Source organism: Terrapene carolina, unplaced genomic scaffold, assembly GCF_002925995.2.
Source record: "Terrapene carolina triunguis isolate 2854851 unplaced genomic scaffold, T_m_triunguis-2.0 Scaffold66, whole genome shotgun sequence".
Lineage (NCBI taxonomy): Eukaryota > Metazoa > Chordata > Testudines > Emydidae > Terrapene > Terrapene triunguis.
The window spans coordinates 24,401,366-24,423,126 of record NW_020664417.1 but is presented as its reverse complement, the minus strand read 5'-3'; the positions used below and the strand labels follow the sequence as shown (position 1 = coordinate 24,423,126).

The following is a 21,761-nucleotide window of genomic DNA, read 5'->3' as shown; positions in this document are numbered from 1 at the left end:
ATGTATGAGATCTGTTATCGGGGCGGACATAGCTCCATTGTTCTTAAGGTATAGCAGATTCCCAAAAAGCTGGTTTAACTCTACAGTGAAGCTGAGTGTCTCCAGTGGGTCAGTCAAGCAGAATGTTAGCGTCTCATACTAATTCGGTTGCCTAGACTGACCTTGGGATTTGCAGACCTTGATGTTACTTTAGCTCTGTAGAACAAGGACTGTTATTTTAAATTTCATTGAAGAAATATTGTCTCTGAATATTTCAAGAAAGTCCATGAATTCTGTCTTTCATTCATTGTTTCGCAATGCTATGAAGCCACTGTGTGATGTTATACAACAGAAATCATCAAATTCCATCACTATTGAACAGGAAACAATTGTACACACAGGGAGAAGAATGTTGGTCTCTTTACAAATAAATTAATAAATCTACTTTATCAGTCATAGCGTGACACCTGTTAGCAAATCAAATCCCAAACGCACCTTTAATTCATAATGAGCTTTGAACATCACACACTCATCTTCCAACAAGTAAGAGAGCCATTTGATGCTTGCAGAAGTAAGGAACAGAAGACATTTTTTTTTTAAATGTAAAAGGCATCTAATCAATATAATGAGTTTGCAGCACAGGCATACAACACTTCTTGGTGTCAACATGTAATTAAAACAATTACTTACATGTAAATAGAGATTTTAAATTTCCAAACACTATTTTTTTAAATTTATATATCTACATATATACATACACACTCACACACATGTTATATGATTTACATGGAGAAAAAACAGTATGTGATCATGTAATTAATAATTTAAGTGCATATGCACAAGAAAATCGAAATAAGGTTGCACAGACAACTTTAATTCTGGCATTTCCTAGCTTTTGAGTTCTTAACTTTGCAACAACAACATTCTTTTAACAAAGGGTCTGTGTGTGTGTGTGTGTGTGTGTGTGCGCGTGAGAGAGAGAGAGAGAGAGGTATTGTATGCAATACAATATACAGATATTGTATATGTACTTTATATTTAAACACATATTGGATAAATGTCAATTAACTAAACAGCTAACACACTCTCATGGATATTTAAAATAAATTACAGAGAAACAAACATATTTCATTAAGAGAGCACTTGTACTGATGTTACAGGGTAGATTTCCTTTTCAGCATCCAGCTAATAAGGAAGGAATCAGATTACGGGGGAGGTTTTCAAAGGCACAAATGACAGTTCAGCACCTATTACTGAAAGTCAATAAGAATTAGGCATCTAAGTTGCCATTTGTGCCTTTGAAAATCTTCCCTACATTACAATATTAGAATAGAAAAATACCTATATTTGCAGAGTTGCCTTTGTCTCCACTTCTAGTATAAGCAAGATCTTCTAAACAATATGTATGTGGACCACATGGCAGATCTGTGTAAAAATACAAAATAAATTATAAAATAAATAAATAAATTGTACATTTTGATGGAATAGGTGTCTTTGAAGTTTGTGTTTTGTGTACTTCTCTAGTAGTTCCACTAAGATCAAGTTATAAAGGTTGTACTTTTAATTGTGTAGGAAATAAGGATTTTTTAAGTGAATAATATTGTATGTTTTAGTATTATAGTCTATTGGAAATTTATTCCTTGGAGAAAAAGTGCAAGTTAGTTGGAGTAAAAGTGAATGATTGAGAGGATTAATGGATATGGGAAAATTATTGACCATCTTAAATGTTCATTTCTAGACTTTCTAACATTTTAAGTTTTTTCACGTTGAAGTTTCCTAAAGGTGTAACATTTGGGGGTGGGGAAGATGGGTTACCTGAACTCCATTAAAACACACTTTCAAACTTCACTCTTTTTGAATAAACTTTTTTGTGGGGCAATGCACCTCTCTGGTTGTTTTGGCTGAATCTGCAACCCCATGAGTCATCCCACTTGTAGTCATTTGTACCTATTTCATAGTTGGTAAAGAAAACTAAATGTAGTGCTCCTTTAAAAATTAAAATATCACAGTTTTTAAACTTATTTGTTACATGTATGGTAACTGCAGTATTGCTCTTTCCATCAAACAGTATTTTACATGAATCAAGTCTTTGACAACGTCCCTTTAAACAAAGCAGAACTAGAAAGTGTTCTGGTGTTTCCATTGATAAATAGATGAAGGATATATTAATTTGGCTAATAATCAGTAAGTTGTTTTTTATTTCATAAACTTCTCAGAAAAACTACCAAAGCAGCATTCTCTCTGAAGCTAGAGCAAATTGTGAATTCCCTTTCCACCCACCTAGAGCCACAGCAAGCAGCATTGCTTAAATCCATTTTCACATATTTCCCTTATCTACTAATTTAAAGACAACGAACAGTCCCTCACACTCAAGATAACCAAGCAACATAAGAAAAATACTTCTCATCTCCTTGCTAAATGCTGACAGAAAAAATGCAGCTAAAGTTATTCCCTTCAGAATCTGCTCTATTGGTCTAAGTCTCATACATAATGACAACAGTTTAACTCCTCAGAAGTAAGTAAACCTTGAGCCACTTTTATGCATTAAGGGCCAAATCTTACAGTTCTTACTCAGAGAAAACTGACACTGGAGTTCATTTTTGAGAAGTCAATGTGAGTTTTGAATAAACATTGCAGGATTTAGAATTTAACTGTTGATGTCAAATATCTCAGGAGACCTGATCTCTCCCTGATGCTGAGATGGCATTTGATAGCAATGAGTTTCATTAGCATTTAGCATTAACAATTTCCTTGACAGATTGGGGACATAATAGACTGCCAGCACTTATTAAACAGGGCAATAGCTTCTTGTTTCCTAATTAGACCAAGTTGCCATTTCCTAATCTTAATTTAACTCTCCCTGGAACCCCCAGCTATAGATTAAATTCTGCCCCCAGACTAGCATTTGCACCTGATTTAAATGAGAGTTCCAAGGGTATAATTTGGTTCTATGTTAGTTATAAATAACCACATATTAAAAAGCATCTATTTCAAAGGATAAGATTGTAAATAGAGGAAGATATTTTTGAAGGCACAAATGGCAATTAAACACTGATCTCTAGATTTCAACTGACTTTCAATCCTGCCATCTTTAATCAGGCACAGTCATCCCCGGTGGTGTGCTCCTCAGAATCAACCGTTCTATACCTGCTCCAATACCACAGAACATGTTTGCCAGTTTTGAGAATACTGCATCAGCTGACTTAGACCTGGTACCCAAGATACATCAAACATCTTGGCAGATCTGTACGTTGGTATTTTCCTTTAAACTGTTACGAAGAATTATATACCTTACGAAAAACAATTCTAACATGAAATCTAGAGGTTGACACTATCTGACAACATAGAGCTCAAGAGCCTGATAGAACATCTCACATTTCTCTGGTGGGCAGACCTGAAATAATGACAATCCTGGACTGACCTGAAAGGGATATTCAGATCTATTATATGTTATTAAAATGCAGTGGGCAATTTTGTCAATAAATAGTGTATGAAAAGCCTTCAATTTCCAGCTAATTGCTACTTTCAGGATAACTAGCAGCCCATCACTATGACTTTCAGTACCATACGCTCCCATCAGTTTTAGCTCTGAACCTCAAATTCTCTAAATATATTTATTTTTATGGAAAGTTTTGTCTTGATGAAAGATAGGTCAGGCTCAGCCACTGCTTTGCCCTCCTTGAATTTCTTTGGCACTCCCTCAAAGAATCTGATTAGCTAAGTTTGACAGGAACATAGGAATTGGTTTCCTGTGAACTCCATGTTTGTCTGACATGGGGTGGCCTCATAGTGGCCCTTTCCAAATTCCAGGCACTCTGAGTATCCCTCTTCCCAGGGGCCAATTGCCTGCCCACATTTCTCCTGTGGCAAGCTGCAGTACAACAGATAAGCCTGCCTCAGTTTCTCCTTTCTTCCTGAATCCGCAGTAATTCCACGCAAGCTTTTCGAGTATAACTAGCTCTGTGGGGTAATTTATTACAAAATTCCCACAACCATAATTCAGAATTCCCTAGCACAGTCCAAAGAGTAAATTAAGTCTTTCAAGTCCCAATAGTCCATTGACACATCCAGTAGGTGTCTGGTGTCTCTCATCACTTTCCAGCTCTCCAGTACAGCTCCAGCATCTCTCACCCTGCATAGACTCTCAGGTATGGGTCTGGTATCTCTTACTGTCTCACCTCTCAAGTATGGCTTTGGCATCTCTCACCATCCCTAACCCTAGCCTCTCTAGCTGGGGTGCTTCTCGTCCTTGTTTAATTCTCAGGTCTGGTTCTAGCTTTCTCCTGGAGACATCAGCTAGTTCACCTCTCCATCATTCCCCAACCTTCAGCCCTCTCTGGCTGTCCCTTCTGGTCATGGCTCTGTGGCCTGGGGAAGTTTGCTGGAGATTCCCTGACTGCCTTCCTGCCTTCTGCTTACACCAGCCTGATCTGGCTCTACAGCTCAGCCAGAGAACTCTCGCTACTCTTTCCAGAAGAAAGGTGGCGTGAGCATTTTTTTGTTCCTTATTATCTTTCCGTAGTGGTAAATGGAATTCTGTGGGTGAGAGAATGGGTTGTAAGAGGAGATGAAGAGCTTGTACATTTCAACAATTGTGGGACTGGCAAAGTAAAGGTGTGAGTGTTAACAGGGTTGTTGAAAGAGGGCAGAGTTACGGTTACATTAGTAAATAATGCTGTATTTCCTGGTTTTCAGAAGTTGCTCAATTCAGTGTTCTGCAAGGGCATGACGGATCACAACGCAGAGGTAGTTTTGCTTCAGCAGTTTGTTGCCATTGAATTTCCTAGTTTTCTGGACAGGGAAAGATATGTTGTTGGTAGGAGTTAGTCATTTCGATAGTTGTAAATATTTCCTTCAATTTGCATACCAAGCTAGCCAGGCCCCCCTCCATCAGCTGTGCCTCAGATTTAAAAATTCGGAACTAGCCTGGCTTTGGCTATGCATCCCACAATGCACAGCAAGAAAAATCCCAGAATGCACACTGCTCAGCAGTGAAGCAAAAGGAGCATAGGATATCTTGGGAATACCATGCTGTTGATTTACTGCCATTACTATTGTCTGGGTAAAATTTCTGTGTGTAGACAATATTTCAACTTAGTAAATGTAATTAAATTTACAAAGCAGACTAGAGTAATCTTAGCAGTGCTTTGAGATCTACAGATGAAAAATGCCATATAAGAGCTAGGTATTATTATGAGTACAAGAAGTTTGGAAGAACGAAAGGAAAGTAAATAACCATTCTTTTTCCAATATCTATCCTCAGGTCAAATTATAAATGAAAATTAATGATATATATTCACATTTGTTTCGTTTTCCATCCCGTTTGGCTTCTTTTTGAAACAGAGGACCTCGGTAGATAAACCAGGAGTGTATTTTGTTCAGTAATCTGTGACCAGAGATGTATAACAAAGTGTATGTCTACACTGCAATCAACAGGTGTGACTGAAGCCCAGGTAGCTGAAGACCTGAGCTAGCTTTGATCTAGCTAGCTCAAGTGATTACAGCAATGAAGCTGCAGCAGCACAGGGCCCTCAAGTGGACTCATGCTCGAGTAGCTAGCCTATGCTAAAGTCTGTACTGCCTGACTCCACTGTATTATTACTCAAGCCAGCTAGATCAAAGGTAGCTTAAGTACATCCATGCTGCAATCACACGTCTTGGCGTAGACAAACCCAAAGGGACTCAAAGGCTGGGGACTCTTACAGAGTCAATCTAAGTGGTTAGCCACATGGCTTTTTGCCTGCTCTACACCATCGTTTCCTCTCTCTCTTTTTCTCCCCCCTTCTCTCACTACATGTAGGTGTCACACTCCTGTTTCAAGCAAGAGGTGCTCCCAGTGCAGTGCTTTCCACTCTCTGTTGCCATTGGAAAAAGTTTGTTCTGGTCCCTGCATCTAACATGTGGACAGTGCTATGTGCCACACAAATCAAAACTTTATGCAAGTATTTCTCATGACATTGAGGTTTACACAGAGACAAAGATGAATACCTAGTAAAATGTATAAATAATAGCTAGAGAGAAAAGTCAGTGATATTAAAGACAAACATACCTTTTAACTCATCATCAGTCTTTGGTGAATCAAGTGAAACAACTGCATCTGATGTAAATGTAAGATCTTCCTGAAATGTTTCAACATGCTGTCCATTCAAAAAGATGTTGATCTGAAAAAATACCCATTTTTAAACTACTAAATTACATGAAGAGAAATGCAGTGCAATGCATGTGAATTTTATTAAACTTTCTGCTTTATAATTCTCTATTCCTAAACCCCATCTTCAAGTATGGTGGAAAAAGTGATGGACTGCATGGCTTATTTTAATATAGGAACATAGAAGTTGCCTTACCAGGTCAAACAAGGGCTCCATCTAGTTGGGTATCCTATCTCTGACACTGGCTAGTACCATATGCTTCAAAGGAAAGAAATGCCATAACAGACAATTACAATACCTATAAAGGACATATTCTTCCTAGCCCCATGAAGTTAATGGTTGGCTTATGCCTTGAAGTCTGAAAGTTTATAGCCTTTAAAATTGTAGATATGTTTTGTAACTGTGAATGTTCTTATTATCCATATTCATATGTGGGAGAACTGCATGGTAACTTGCCTGCCTGGTGCGAAGGTTGCGGATCTCTCGAGACTTCTAGATAGACTTATGTGTAGTGCTGGGGAGGAGCCGGTGGTCGTGATACATGTAGGTACCAATAACATATGGAAGGATAGGAGAAAGGTCCTGGAGGTCAAATTTAGGCTGCTAGGTAAGAGATTGATGTCCAGGACCTCCATGGTAGCATTCTCTGAGATGCTCCCAGTTCCACGAGCAGGGCCAGTTAGACAGGCAGAACTGCAGAGTCTCAATGTGTGGATGAGACGATGGGGTAGGGAGGAGAGGTTTAGATTTATTAGGAACTGGGAAAACTTTTGGGGAAGAGGGAGCCTATACAGGAAGGATGGCCTTCACCTAAACCAAAATGGAACCAGATTGCTGGCACTTAGTTTAAAAACTGCTCTATGACCTTTTTAATGTTAAGGGCTGGGGGAAAGCCGACAGGTGCGGAGGAGCACATGGTTCGGACATCCCTTAGGGGAGGATCTATTAATAGAGAATCTCTATGTCTTAGTGAGGGCGAGAGGATGGAAAATGATAAAATACAGGCAGGGTCTGATCAGAAATAGTCAAATGAAAAAAAGACTCATTCAATTACAGCTAAAAAGTGACAAGTTTTTAAAGTGGTTATATACCAATGCTAGAAGTCTAAATAATAAAATGGGTGAACTAGAGAGCCTCGTATTAAATGAGGGTAGTGATATAATAGGCATCACAAACTTGGTGGAATGAGGATAATCAATGGGATACAGTAATACCAGGGTACAAATATATCGGAAGGACAGAACAGGTCATGCTGGTGGGAGAGTGGCACTAAATGTGAAAGAAAGCATAGAATCAAATTAAGTAAAAATCGTAAATGAATCAAACTGTACCATAGAATCTTTCTGAATAGAAATTCCATGCTCTAATAATAAGAATATAGCGGTAGGGATATATTACCGAGCACCTGACCAGGATAGTGATAGTGACTGTGAAATGCTCAGGGAGATGAGAGAGGCTATTAAAATAAAAAACTCAATAATAATAATGGGGGATTTCAACTATCCCTATATTGACTGGGTACATGTCACCTCAGGACAGGATGCAGAGATAAAGTTTCTTGACACCTTAAATGACTGCTTCTTGGAGTAGCTGGTCCTGGAACCCACTAGAGGAGAGGCACTTCTTGATTTAGTGCTAAGTGGAGCACAGAATCTGGTCCAAGAAGTGAATATAGCTGGACCGCTTGGTAATAGTAGCCATAATATAATTAAAGTTAATATCCCTGTGGCAGGAAAAACACCACAGTGGCCCAACACTGTAGCATTTAATTTCAGAAATGGGAACTACACAAAAATGAGGAGGTTAGTTAAACAGAAATTAAAGGGTACAGTGCCAAAAGTGAAATCTCTGCAAGCTGTGTGGGAACTTTTAAAAGACACCATAATAGAGGCTCAACCCCAAATTAAAAAAACATAGTAAGAGAACCAAAAAAGAGCCACTGGGACTAAACAACAAAGTAAAAGAAGCAGTGGGAGGCAAAAAGGCATCCTTTAAAAAGTGGAAGTTAAATCCTAGTGAGGAAAATAGAAAGGAGCATAAACACTGGCAAATGAAGTGTAAAAATACAATTAGGAAGGCCAAAAAAGAATTTGAGGAACACTTAGCCAAAGACTCAAAAAGTAATAGCAAATGTGTTTTTAAATACATCAGAAGCAGGAAGCCTGCTAAACAACCAGTGGGGCCACTGGACGATTGAGGTGCTAAAGGAGCACTCAAGGACGATAAGGCCATTGCGCAGAAACTAAATGAATTCTTTGCATCGGTCTTCACGGCTGAGGATATGAGGGAGATTCCCAAACCTGAGACATTCTTTTTAGGTGACAGATCTGAGGAACTGTCCCAGATTGAGGTATCATCCGAGGAGGTTTTGGAACAAATTGATAAATTAAACAGCAATAAGTCACCAGGACCAAATGGTATTCACCCAAGAGTTCTGAAGGAACTCAAATGTGAAATTGCAGAACTACTAACTGTAGTCTGTAACCTATCATTTAAATCAGCTTCTGTACCAGATGACTGGAGGATAGCTATCATGATGCCAATTTTTAAAAAGGGCTCCAGAGGTGATCCCGGCAATTACAGGCCTGTAAACCTGACTTCAGTACCGGGCAAACTGGTTGAAACTATAATAAAGAACAATATTTTCAGACATACAGATGAACATAATTTGTTGAGGAAGAGGCAACATGGTTTTAGTAAAGGGAAATCATGCCTCACCAATCTACTAGAATTCCTTGAGGGGGTCAACAAGCATGCGGACCAAGGGGATCCAGTGGGTATAGTGTACTTAGATTTTCAGAAAGCCTTTGACAAAGTCCCTCACCAAAGGTTCTTATGCAAAGTAAGCTGCCACGGGATAAAAGGGAAGGTGCTCTCATGGATTGGTAACTAGTTAAAAGATAGGAAACAAAGGCTAGGAATAAATGGTCAGTTTTCAGAATGGAGAGAGGTAAATAGTGGTGTCCCCCAGGGGTCTGTTCTGGGACCAGTCCTATTCAACATATTCATAAATGATCTGGAAAAAGGGGTAAACAGTGAGGTGCCAAAATTTGCAGATGATACAAAATTACTAAAGATAGTTAAGACCCAGGCAGACTGCGAAGAGCTATAAAAGGATCTCTCAAAACTGGGTGACTTGGCAACAAAATGGCAGATGAAATTTAGTGTTGATAAAGGCAAAGTAATGCGCATTGGAAAACACAATCCCAACTATACATATAAAATGATGCAGTCCAAATTAGCTGTTACCACTCAAGAAAGAGATCTTGGAGTCATTGTGGATAGTTCTCTGAAAACATCCACTCAATGTGCAGCAGCAGTCAAAAAGCGAATAGAATGCTGGGAATAATTAAGAAAGGGATAAATAAGAGAACAGAAAATATCATGTTGCCTCTATATAAATCCATGGTACACCCACATCTTGAATACTGTATGCAGATGTGGTCGCCCCATCTCAAAAAAGATATACTGGAATTGGAAAAGGTTCAGAAAAGGGCAACAAAAATGATTAGGGGTATGGAACGGCTTCCGTATGAGAAGAGATTAATAAGACTGGAACTTTCCAGTTTGGAAAAGAGGCGGCTAAGGGGAGATATGATTGAGGTCTATAAAATCATGACTGGTGTAGAGACCGCAGATAAGGAAGTGTTGTTTACTACTTCTCATAACACAACAACTAGGAGTCACCAAATGAAATTAATAGGCAGCAGGTTTAAAACAAATAAAAGGAAGTATTTCTTCACACAACACACAGTCAACCTATGGAACTCCTTGCTAGAGGATATTGTGAAGGCCAAGACCATAACAGGGTTCAAAAAAGAAATAGATAAATTCATGGAGCATAGGTCCATCAATGGCGATTAGCCAGGATGAGCAGGAATGGTGTCCCTAGCCTTTGTTTGCCAGAAGCTGGGAATGAGCAGAAAGAGGATGGATCACTTGATGATTACCTGTTCTTTCATTCCCTGTGGGGCACCTGGCACTGGCCACTGTCTGAAGACAGTATACTAGGCTAGATGGACATTTGGTCTGACCCAGTAGGGCCATTATTATAACAAACCTCTTTTTGAATCTTAAGCTCTAACACTCAATGATATTTTATGGCAGTCGGTTTCACAGATTAATTTTTGTGCAATATAAAAGGAAATGCCTTTTATTAGGCAATGTGTTGCCTTTCAGTTCTGTTGGAAGTCTTTCATCATTCATGGCCAAGTTCACTATTATGATAACAGCAGTAAATCTCTGTGTATGTATGTATGTATGTGTTTATCAGTGGAAACCAAATTAATACCTAAACTACTTACAAGAAGTTTAATAAATGTAAGTGAAAAGCAAGTAGGTCTTTTAGCATGCAGTTCAAAACTTCCAAAAGCAGCATCTGCACCTGTGCATCCAATTTTAATGTTTAGGAAAGGTGTGCACAGAGGATCAAATACCTATCTTTGCAGATCTCATAAAATACAAAGGATTTCTCTACCTATTGACACAATTCTGGTCTAATGTGCATTTGTTGTTTTGTAAGCTTCAACATGTATAGTTTTAATTGTGGATTTCAAAGTTTTAACTGCAGGCTGACAGAAGATGAATTGAAATGAATTTCTGAAGGCTTTAGTCCTTTTTAGATAAATTAGGACAGCGCTTATATTTTTTTTCCATTAGGATGAATGATCTTGGGGTAAAAGGAAGGATAAACTACACTTCTTAAGCATGATGGGAAATTGTGTCTATCTGAGGGATGAAGACTGATCCGGATGAAGCGCTATTTTGCATTAAAAGTGAAGTACTGAGGTTCCACAGATAGTCTCTTTAGTTTGGAAATGTATCAGGCTGAGATGATTGCCACTACAAATGCCACTTTAAACAGAAAGACAGTACAAGAAATCTAAATATAGAGATCCAAATGATGTTTTGGTGAGAGCATCTGGAACTAAATTCAATCGCCAAGGAGCAACTCAATATCTTTCTTGTGGGTTAAAAAAGTATTGTAGTTCTTAGGAACCTTTTGACAGGATGAGCCTTGGCTTGTTTACTCCTAGAATGATGAAAAGAGTTGAAGCATGTTGCAAAGTATGTTCACCTTCAGTCCCAGGGAAAGTCCATTTTAAGGGAAATATTTTATTTGGGCAATATTGGGTGACTTAGCTTTATGCTTTTTAGCTCTGTACCCACCATGTACTGAACTTCCTCCATATTCTGCAATATAATACAGTATTCAATTTCTTCCTGGAAATCAATTTTTTTTTGTCATTTGGACAGAGTAACTTCTATTTTTCTTTCTTCTCTCTGGGGACAAGTCTCCTCTCCTGAATCATTAGGCAGGTATGACTAGAGTCAGGAGAAAGGTTGGCACTGAGAGAGAGATGCTGGATTTTCTTCATGTTGAGATGAAAGCAAAAATGAAATATAAATATTCATGTTGTTTACCTTGGATGAACAGAACATGAAAAGGGGAAACTCCCAGGAAACTTGAGACAACCTTGTTTTGGTGCTCTATTTAAAGTGTGACATAAAAACTCATTGTCTAGTTGGAGACCAATCACGTTCAGACTGAAAAAAGTTTGCTAGGGCACACCAGTTAACATTATCCATTTCTCTTGTTGAAATATGTCACAGAAGAACTCCTAATGTTGGTCTGAAGACCATGAGAGTATTGCCTGGTAAGCAGTAGTCAGTTTGGAGCAGCATACACAATTTGTGAACTTTTAACAAGATCTCTAAAGCTTACGTGAAGAGATCATAAGTAAAAAAATATTCTGGAAAAAACTATTCTTGCCTTAGATATTTTTGCTGGGATTTTGGCGAGTTCTTTTTAAAGTTAGGTTGACAAATGCTTTCAGGGTTTTTTTAAATGAATGTATTCAAATAAGGCCATCTTCTAACAAAAGTTAAGTAACTTTTTCAGCTGTAAAGCCATAAATGCTGTCTGCTCAGTTGGAACAATTGTATATGAACAAAGAAATAAACAAGAAAACAATCCTCATTTTTCACCAAAAAAGGAAACAAAAACTAATTTACTGAGCACAAAGCAAGAGAATTCATTGTAGCAACATTAAAACATTCAAAAATCTCCTTAAGTAATACTTTTCTTTTTAGGGCAAATGCTGAAGTATGTTTATTTCAATGGGAGTCAGACTCTCCCTAAGTGAACTCCTACATTATAGAAGCAGTTAATCCATCCCATACCTGCGCTACAGTCTACATGTAGACTATTACTGTTGATGCATGGCTCCAGATTCTTAATCAAAGACTTGTATTTATGTAATGACACCCTCTAATGATGGTAAGTCACATACAATTTCATTGTTGATTAAGCCTATCAATGTATCAAATAGAGAACGTACAGGAGATGAGGCTGAATGAGTAAGGTTTTTGAGGTGCTCAGTTTGAGGGAAGAGGAAGTAGAAAGCTGTTACTTTTCCTTCTCTGCTAGGCTATGTCTATACTTGCAGAGTTTTTGCACTGTAAGTTTCACCAGTGATAGGGAACCGGTGAAAGTAAAGCACTGGTTTGTGTACTCACTTAATTCCTCAGGTGTCAGAGAGTGTTTACATTAGCAGCACTTCCATCACTGATGAGAGCAGCGCTCTAGGGCAGCTATCCCACAGTGCAGCTCTCTCCAGTTTGATGATGGGTCTTATGGGAAGGGGGGGATGATCGAGGGGCATCCTGGGTCCCTGTACAGACTCCTCTCCCCAAACACTGATCAGCTCCAGTAGCTCAGCATTGCTCCAAGCAGGGGATTGTTTGTTCCCTGGAGCAGGCATTGTTACCTGGCCAGATAAGTGAGCACTTGCCAAGAAAACAGGAAGGGGAGTTTCAAAGTTCCCGGGCCTTACAGTGGGAGGGATGGATGTCTGTTTACCTGGAAACAAAGCAGCAGAGCTGCTGGCTAGAGTGGTCACCTAGGCACTGTGGGATATCCTCCGGAGGCCAAAAGCTGTGTAAACAGGAAGAACGTGTTTTCGCTTGCACATCACAGCAAAAGCATCACCGGTAAGAGCTGTATGCCTCTCGTGGAGGTGGTTTTCTTTTTGCAGTGAAACTTCTGAGTTTCACTGCAAAAAGTCATTGGCAAGTGTAAACGCTCCCATGGTTTTTGTGCAAAAAAGGGACTTTTTCCGTTTTAAATGGCAAGTGTAGACTTAGATTAGGTTACTATTTAATCTCAATAGGCATTTTACCAAGCCTGGAAAATAATTAACTATTTTAGGTTTAATCTGATCAATTTAAACAGTAATAGGCTAAGGTCTATTGTACATCAGATTTGGCAACGACAAGATATTTGAAAAAATACCTTAGGCTATGTCTTCACTACCCGCCGATCTGGCGGGTAGCAATCGGTCTATCGGGGATCGACTTACCGCGTCTCGTGAGGACGCGGTAAAATCGATCCCTGATCGCTCTGCCGTCGACTCCGGAAATCCACCTCGGCAAGAGGCGGCAGCGGAGTCGGCGGCAGCGCGGCAGCGGTCGACTTTCCCCCGTCCTCACCGCCAGGTAAGCCGACCTAAAATACGCAACTTCAGCTACGGTATTCACGTAGCTGAAGTTGCGTATCTTAGGTCGGAACCCCGCTGTAGTGTAGACCTAGCCTTAGGCTGTATTGACAGTCATTTAAAATTTTAATCTCTAGTAGAGGCATGTATTTTACTGAACTATGGTTTATCAGATCAAGTCATAATTCATATAGTGAACAAATGTGATAAACAGCCTGCTCCTTTTTCTGCTACTGCAGTTCAAAAATTGCTTACAGTATTTTAATTACTATTAATTTTACATTGCAGCAATACCCCAAAAAAACCCCAATCAGAATCTGGGCCCTATTGTGCAAAGCACTGTATAAACTCACAGATGCAGTCCTTGTCTCAAGTTGCTTACATTCTTTCAGATTATTTGCACATAACAGTCTCCTCAGTTACACCTGGATCAGGACAGCGAACCTGACACTTTGTTGTCATCTTTGCAGTGTTAGATTTGCCTTGTAACCATTTAGAAAAAGGCATTTTTCTTCTATTAAAGAAAAATATTTTTACCATGGCAAATCCTGTAAAAATATTAATTCAATTGTTCTGCTAAAGGTGTAATGTCTTTCACAATTTCTAGTTTGCTTTTACTTCTTTCATTTCCTGCCTTTGCCCATCTCCTCTAGCTTTCCCATCTTCACACCATTTAGAAGACCATCACTGTGGAGCTTAAACTCTAACCAAAGGTCAATATATGTTGGTCTACCTCATGATATTGGATAGGCCAAGAAGCTTTTGTATCAGCTGCAATTTCACTTAGGATGCCTTATTATGAAATTTAAGTAATAGCCAAAATTTAAGGAGCAAGTCAAATAAATGATCAGTAGGAGGAAGGGTGTATATGCAGTTTGGTCTTCAGTCTCCACAGGATAAAGGAGCTAGTTCCTATCTGAAGAGCAATGACACCCACACTTTCTTAGAAAAATAAGTACACTATATTCACAAAAAGACTAATCTCCTGTTCGAGCTGCTCTCACAAAGACCTAAATCTACTGCATGGAAGTGCAAGCATAACAAAAAAGATGTGGGACTACATCACATCAAGTATGTCAACACATGAGCTAAAGGGGTAATTTCCAGCTTGTATAGACATACTTGTGCTAACTCTGAGTTAGAGCACTAAAAACAGAAGTATAGCCATGGTGACATTACAGGTGGGATTGACTAGCCACCCCAAGTACAATCCTGTCTGAAACCCTAAGTATGTAATTGGTCGACTAGCCTCTCCCACCGCTTGCACTGCAATGGGTACACTGCTACTTTTAGTATGCTAGCTTGACTGAAGTTAGTGCAAGTATGTCTACCTCCACCTCTAGTGTAGACATGCCCATCCCCGCTGTAATTCTACAGATCATGCTGTCCAGTCACCTGAACATGAACTCCACAGGCTGAGGAAAACTCTTATTGTGAACTAAACATGACCTATAGGACATAGTTTGATTTTTATTCATAGACATTTCTATGGAACTCCTCCACTCAGATACTACAGTAGTGAGTTTCTCACATTCATTATTTTAGTCTTACAATGCCCCTATGAGGTAGGGAATTACAATTCCCATTTTTACAGATGAGGAACTGAAACACAAAGGACCTGATTCTTCTCTCACTTACACAAGTTTTACACCAGTGTAGCTCTATTGATTTCAGCAGTCACTCCTGACTTGCACCAGTGTTACTAAAAGTAGAATCAGACCCAAGGAGATTAAAAGATTTACCCAAGGTCACAGAGGATTAGAATACAGCTCTGCTGATTCCAAGTTCACTGCCTTTACAACAAGACCACTAATTTAAGTTAATATATTGTAGTATTTATAAACTATAATGTTTGCAGTGTTGTTGTAGCCATGTTGGTCCCAGGATATGAGACACACAAGGTGAGTGAGGTAATATCTTTAATTGTCTCTCTCATAAACTCTCTTTACATTCAAGTGTATATGCAAAGACAGGAGTCCTAGAAACCTATTGGGAGAAATCTAGTGTTCCAGTAATCACTAGAAAGGAAGTATTTTAAAGTTAATCTATGATAGATGGCTATAACACTTTCTGTGGCACAACAATCTGCTAGGAAAATATACTTTTCATAAAGCTCACTAATAGATTTTGCAGCTTTAAGGCCCGATTCTGTTCCCAGGCAATCAATATTATCTTTCCATCAACTTCAACGAGAAAAGGATCCCACCCTTAAGGAGTAGCTCTTACCTTGACATTTCTTTTGGGATAAAGGAAGAAAAATGGTTTCAGAACTGGAGACCTGGACATACAAAGCAACAGATATAATGAATATAAATAGAAACAAATGCAAATGTCAGATTATTCATCTTTAAGATCATTTGGCATTTGAAAATCCACAGTATAGGAATTAAAAGTCATGATCAAAAATGCTTTTCTGAGCTATTTTGGTGTATCTGAAAAGCGTAGTAACTCCCTAGAAATATAATGACTGAAATGCCTTATTTCTTATTAAGAAAGTGAAATAAAAAAGGGAAGGAAAATGGGCAAGGCAGCTTTAAATGGTATCATTAATATGCTTATAAAACTGAGGATGACCAATCAAAATTCATGTACCTTCTGAATATCTGTCCAATATGGTATTGTATTTTGCAGGTGGTTAGGCAAAACTGACACAAATGTATGCTCAGAGTAAGTTTATGGTAGTTAAAGATAGTACCCAATCAGAGTACCCTGACCATCCTGAGGCATTTCTACTGTGACTGTTCACAGTTAGAAGTAACTGTTCTCATGAGTGAGAGCAGAAGTGCGAGTTTGTACATTTAAAACAAAGATTTAAGTCATCAACAGAGTTTTAAATATGAAAAAAATACTGATCCAAAACCAGTTTATAGGGATGCTCACAATTACTCTAAAGCTAATCTGCTTCATAGCTTTCAACTTATGATTGCAAAAGGAGACCGTTTTGTAAGCATAAATGATCTAAGTGCAGTTCTTAGCTGGTATAAAGAGCCAATTCCAGCTGAAACAAAGTTAGCACAGTTTTCCTTATGGCTCACCTAGTAGAGATGTTGCCACTAAGACCCTAGATAGAGTCTCACCTTAGGTAAATATGGTGTGACCAACAACCACATAGAGAAGTCTGCTAATTTAACAAGGATTTTGCAGTATGACTGTTATCTTGTGACCAGTAGTAGACATAACACAAGACACAACTGGACTTTTTTTTTTTAAAAAAAGGATACTATATGCACACAGTAAAACAAGGGAAGATCAGAAGTGAACTTACACTCTTGGACGTCCTCCAACAACTGCAGTAAGACCAGGTGCTAAAAATGGAAACGAAATAAAACAGGTTAATTTCTTAACAGATTTTTTCCCCAAACCACTGTAATTCAGATATTACTGCACCCTGAACCCTTCCTATGATTTCCTCTTACAAAATGCTGGGGAGATTGTGTGTAATAACTCCCTAGAAATATAATGACTGAAACGTGTGTTACACCAGACATACGAAACAAAATGTTTTTATGAAATTGATGAAAGAAATTGCAATTTTCACAAAACATCTGAAATGGTTTACAAACATTCATGAAAGTCCCTAATCATATATATGAATTTATTTTCAAAACCCAAACATATATAAATTTGATAGAAAAGGAACAAACTATTTGTTAAAAAAAACAGACAATTCTGAACCAAACTGTAGTTTGTTTAATGCAAATAATTGTTATCCTTTTCATGAAAATGATTATAGAATTGTGAATAACTTTTGCTATTTATTTTTAGAATGACTGACATCATGCATACATAGCATTGGTAAATTATAGTCATATGCCAAAGGGAAATGCTTTACTGGTTAGTTTTTACCTAGAAATCAATCAGTAAACCATTAATAAGTTGAGTCCTTAAGGTATGTCTGTACTGCAGCTGGGAGCAAGCTTCCCAGCCCGAACTCATGCTAACATGCTAAATATAGCAGGGTAGATATTAGTTGCAGGGGGTAGGGTGGGTCCGAGCTTGGGTGGCTAGCCTGAGCCTCCATCTATGTCCCAATGTCCACACAATTACTTTTAGGCCTGGTCTACACTAGGAGTTTATGTCGAATTTAGCGCCGTTACATCGAATTAAGTATGCACCCGTCCACACCATGAAGCTATTTAGTTCGACATTGAGGTCTCTTAAATTCGACTTCTGTACTCCTCCCCAACGAGGGGAGTAGCGCTAAATTCGAAATGGCCATGTCGAATTAGGCTAGGTGTGGATGGAAATCGACGCTAATAGCTCCGGGAGCTATCCCACAGTGCACCACTCTGTGGATGCTCTGGACAGCAGTCCGAGCTCGGATGCTCTGACCAGCCACACAGGAAAAGCCCCGGGAAAATTTGAATTCCTTTTCCTGTCTGGGCAGTTTGAATCTCATTTCCTGTTTGGACATCGTGGCGAGCTCAGCAGCACTGGCAACGATGCAGAGCTCTCCAGCAGAGATGGCCATGCAATCTCAGACTAGAAAGAGGGCCCCAGCATGGACTGATCGGGAAGTCTTGGATCTGATCGCTGTGTGGGGCGATGAGTCCGTGCTTTCCGAGTTGCGATCGAAAAGACGGAATGCAAAGATCTACGAGAAGATCTCTAAAGCCATGGCAGAGAGAGGATACAGCCGGGATGCAACACAGTGCCGCGTGAAAATCAAGGAGCTGAGACAAGGCTACCAGAAGACCAAAGAGGCAAACGGACGCTCCGGATCCCAGCCCCAGACATCCCGTTTCTAAGAGGCACTGCATTCCATCCTAGGTGTGGCCGCCACCACTACACCACCACTGACCGTGGACTCTGAGGATGGGATATTGTCGACGGCCGCTTCCTCGGACATGTTAGCGGATGGGGAAGATGAGGAAGGAGATGAGGAGGATGAGGCAGTTGACAGCGCTTACAACGCTGATTTCCCCGACAGCCAGTATCTCTTCATCACCCTTACAGAGATCCCCTACCAACCGTCCCCAGATGTTAACCCGGACACAGAATCAGGGGAAGGATCAGTCAGTAAGTGTTAATCATGTAAACATTTATTTTTAACAGAACAGGAATATTAACAATAATAACAATGGGTTTTTCATGATTAGTTTGCCCTAGGCGCTTAACGTTTCAGTCCTTGGCAGTGCAACTACTGAAAAAAAATCTAATAATGTCCGGTTTAGCATGATTGGTTTGCCCTAGGCGCTCTACTGTTTAGTCCCTGCCAGTGCAGCTACAGTAAAATCCTGTCTATATGTCCGGGGATAGAGCTGAAATCCTCCATGGACGTCTCCACGAAGCTCTCCTGGAGGTAATTGGAAAGCCTTTGCATCAGGTTCCTGGGGAGAGTGGCCTTATTGGGTCCTCCGTAGTAGGAAACATTTCCGTGCCAGGAGACAAGCAAGTACTCCGGGATCATTGCCCTGCAGAGTATGGCGGCATACGGCCCTGGTCTTTGCAGGCTTTCCCGAAGCATCCTTTCTTTTTCCGTCTCTGAAATCCTGATGTCGCTCATGGTGACCTGCTTTGAATTAGGTAGGGGAATGTTAGTATTGGGACTGCTTGCCTGTTCCTTTACAGAACTGTAACCGGCGGTTTACAGCCACGCGGTGGAGTCGGGAGAGGGGCAGCATACAGGGATCTTTCCCTGGGACAGCCGCGAGGGGGTGGGACAGGGGCAGAGTTCATGCTTGCCGGATTGCTGGCAGCAGGGACTGGCATTGCTTTCAACGTGAAAGGAGGCCAGTGCTATTATTAAAGTTTTAAGCAGCCACAAGTCTACGGCTTACCATGTCGGCCTGCTACACAAATTCCGGTGTCCTGCCCCGCTTCTCTGATCTGCACTGCAAGACCCCAGGCACTGAATGCGAAGGCCAAAAATTCGACTTTGTCCTGAGTGCGCATGTGATAGGTGCTGTGCATGGTCTAGTTCACAGAGAAAGACTATGTTCTTTGTTCACCCAAAAATTTATCTTTCTGAGGAATTCACTCCCTTTTTCCCATCCCACAGCTGCGACTGTCTCCCGACCTAGCCTGGCATCACACTCCCAGAGGCTAGCGCAGATGAGGCGTAGGAAGAAGAGGACACGGGAGGACATGTTCTCGGAACTTATGGGCTGCTCCCAAGCCCAGGCAGCCCAGCAGACCCAGTGGAGGGAGAACTTGTCTCAAATGCACCAATCACACATGGAACGGGAGGAGATGTGGCGGCAGGAAGACCAGCAGGCAACTCAAGCGCTGCTTGGACTAATGAGGGAGCAAACGGACACGCTCCGGCGCCTTGTGGATGTTCTGCAGGACCGGAGGCAGGAGGACAGAGCCCCGCTGCAGTATATCTGTAACCGCCCTCCCCCGCCACCAAGTCCCATACCCCCCTCACCCAAAGTCCAAAGAAGGAGGGGCGGCAGAGTCCGAGAAAACTCTCACTCCACCCCTGCAGACTGCTCAAGCACCAGAAGGCTCTCATTCCCCAAAATTTGAAAAGTCCTTTCCTTCCCGCCTCACCCAAGCCCCCGTCCAAGTTTCATTCCCCAGTTTCATGTGCAGTTGCTAATAAAAAATACGTTTCTGTTAATTACTGTTTCCATCATGTTCTTTTAGAGGAGAGTCTGTCTGAAGGGGGGGAAGGGGATTGGTAATTGGACAGGACAGTCACCTTTACCAGGGTACAGAGGCGGGGGCAGGCAGGTTCAGCAGCAGGGCACACACACATTGCAGTCACTAGTTACCCTGGTCAGTCTGGGAGGTGGTTTTCATGTTCTGTGGGGGGTGGGGTGGGCTCTGTGACTTTGTGGCGGGGGAGGGCAGTTAGAGATCTTATGCAGCGGTCTTTATCCTGGATCACAGAGCCACACAGCAGGGGATCTGTAACCGTCCTCCCCCTGCCACAAAGTCACATAGCCCCCACACACAGAGTTTAGAAGTGTCCTTTGCATCAGTACACTACACCCGCTCCCCACCACAGTCCGCGTCCCAGGTTCAACACTTTAACGAGAAAACAGTAATAAAGAAAACGGTGTTCATTAACAAAATTCAAGTGATTTTATTTTTAAATGTGTGTTGGAAGGGGGGGAACAGGGTATGTAACTGGAGAGGATAGTGAATATTTACTTGGTAAAGAAACGGGGGCAGGTTCAGCTTCTCTGTACACAAACTTAATAGTCACAGGTTACCCTGCTCACTCAGGAACCTAGCTTTCAAAGCCTCCCGGATGCACAGCGCGTCCCGCTGGACTCTTCTAATCGCCCGGCTGTCTGGCTGGGCGTAATCAGCAGCCAGGCTATTTGCCTCAACCTCCCACTCCGCCATAAAGGTCTCCCCCTTGCTCTCACAGAGATTGTGGAGCACACAGCAAGCTGCAATAACAATGGGGATATTGGTTTCGCTGAGATCACAGCGAGTCAGTAAGCTTCTCCATCTCCCCTTGAGACGGCCAAAAGCACACTCCACCACCATTCTGCACTTGCTCAGCCGGTAGTTGAAGAGTTCTTTTTCACTGTCCAGGGCGCCAGTATAGGGCTTCATGAGCCAGGGCATTAGCGGGTAGGCTGGGTCCCCGAGGATGACTATAGGCATCTCCACATCCCCAACAGTTATTTTGTGGTCCGGGAAGTAAATACCTTCCTGCAGCCGTCTAAACAGACCAGAGTTCCTGAAAACACGAGCGTCATGAACCTTGCCCGGCCATCCGACGTTGATGTTTGTAAAACGTCCCCTATGGTCCACCAGTGCTTGCAGCACCATTGAAAAGTAGCCCTTTCGGTTAATGTACTGGCTGGCCTGGTGGTTCGGTCCCAGGATAGGGATGTGAGTTCCATCTATAGCCCCACCGCAGTTTGGGAATCCCATCGCGGCGAAGCCATCTATGATGACCTGCGCGTTTCCCAGGGTCACTACCTTTGAGAGCAGTAGCTCAACGATTGCGTTGGCTACTTGCATGACAACAACCCCCACGGTAGATTTGCCCACGCCAAAGTGGTTCGCGACTGACCGGTAGCTGTCTGGCGTTGCAAGCTTCCAGAGGGCTATGGCCACTCGCTTCTGGACACTCAGGGCTGCTCGCATCCAGGTGTCATTGCGCTTCAGGGCAGGGGACAGCAACTCACAAAGTTCCAGGAAAGTCCCCTTCCGCATGCGAAAGTTTCGC

At 41.1% G+C, this 21,761-nt stretch overlaps 1 protein-coding gene across 1 annotated transcript in view; it reads right to left on the bottom strand.

Moving 5' to 3' along the window:
• LOC112105438 overlaps positions 1-21,761 on the bottom strand; it is a 110,203-nt gene that overhangs the window by 12,394 nt on the left and 76,048 nt on the right. The window contains exons 14-17 of the mRNA XM_024198235.3: positions 16,890-16,929; positions 15,851-15,902; positions 6,029-6,140; positions 1,321-1,404 (exon numbers count right to left, since the gene is read on the bottom strand). Coding sequence (XP_024054003.1) covers positions 1,321-1,404; positions 6,029-6,140; positions 15,851-15,902; positions 16,890-16,929 — 288 coding nt within the window. The remainder of the gene's footprint in view (positions 1-1,320; positions 1,405-6,028; positions 6,141-15,850; positions 15,903-16,889; positions 16,930-21,761) is intronic.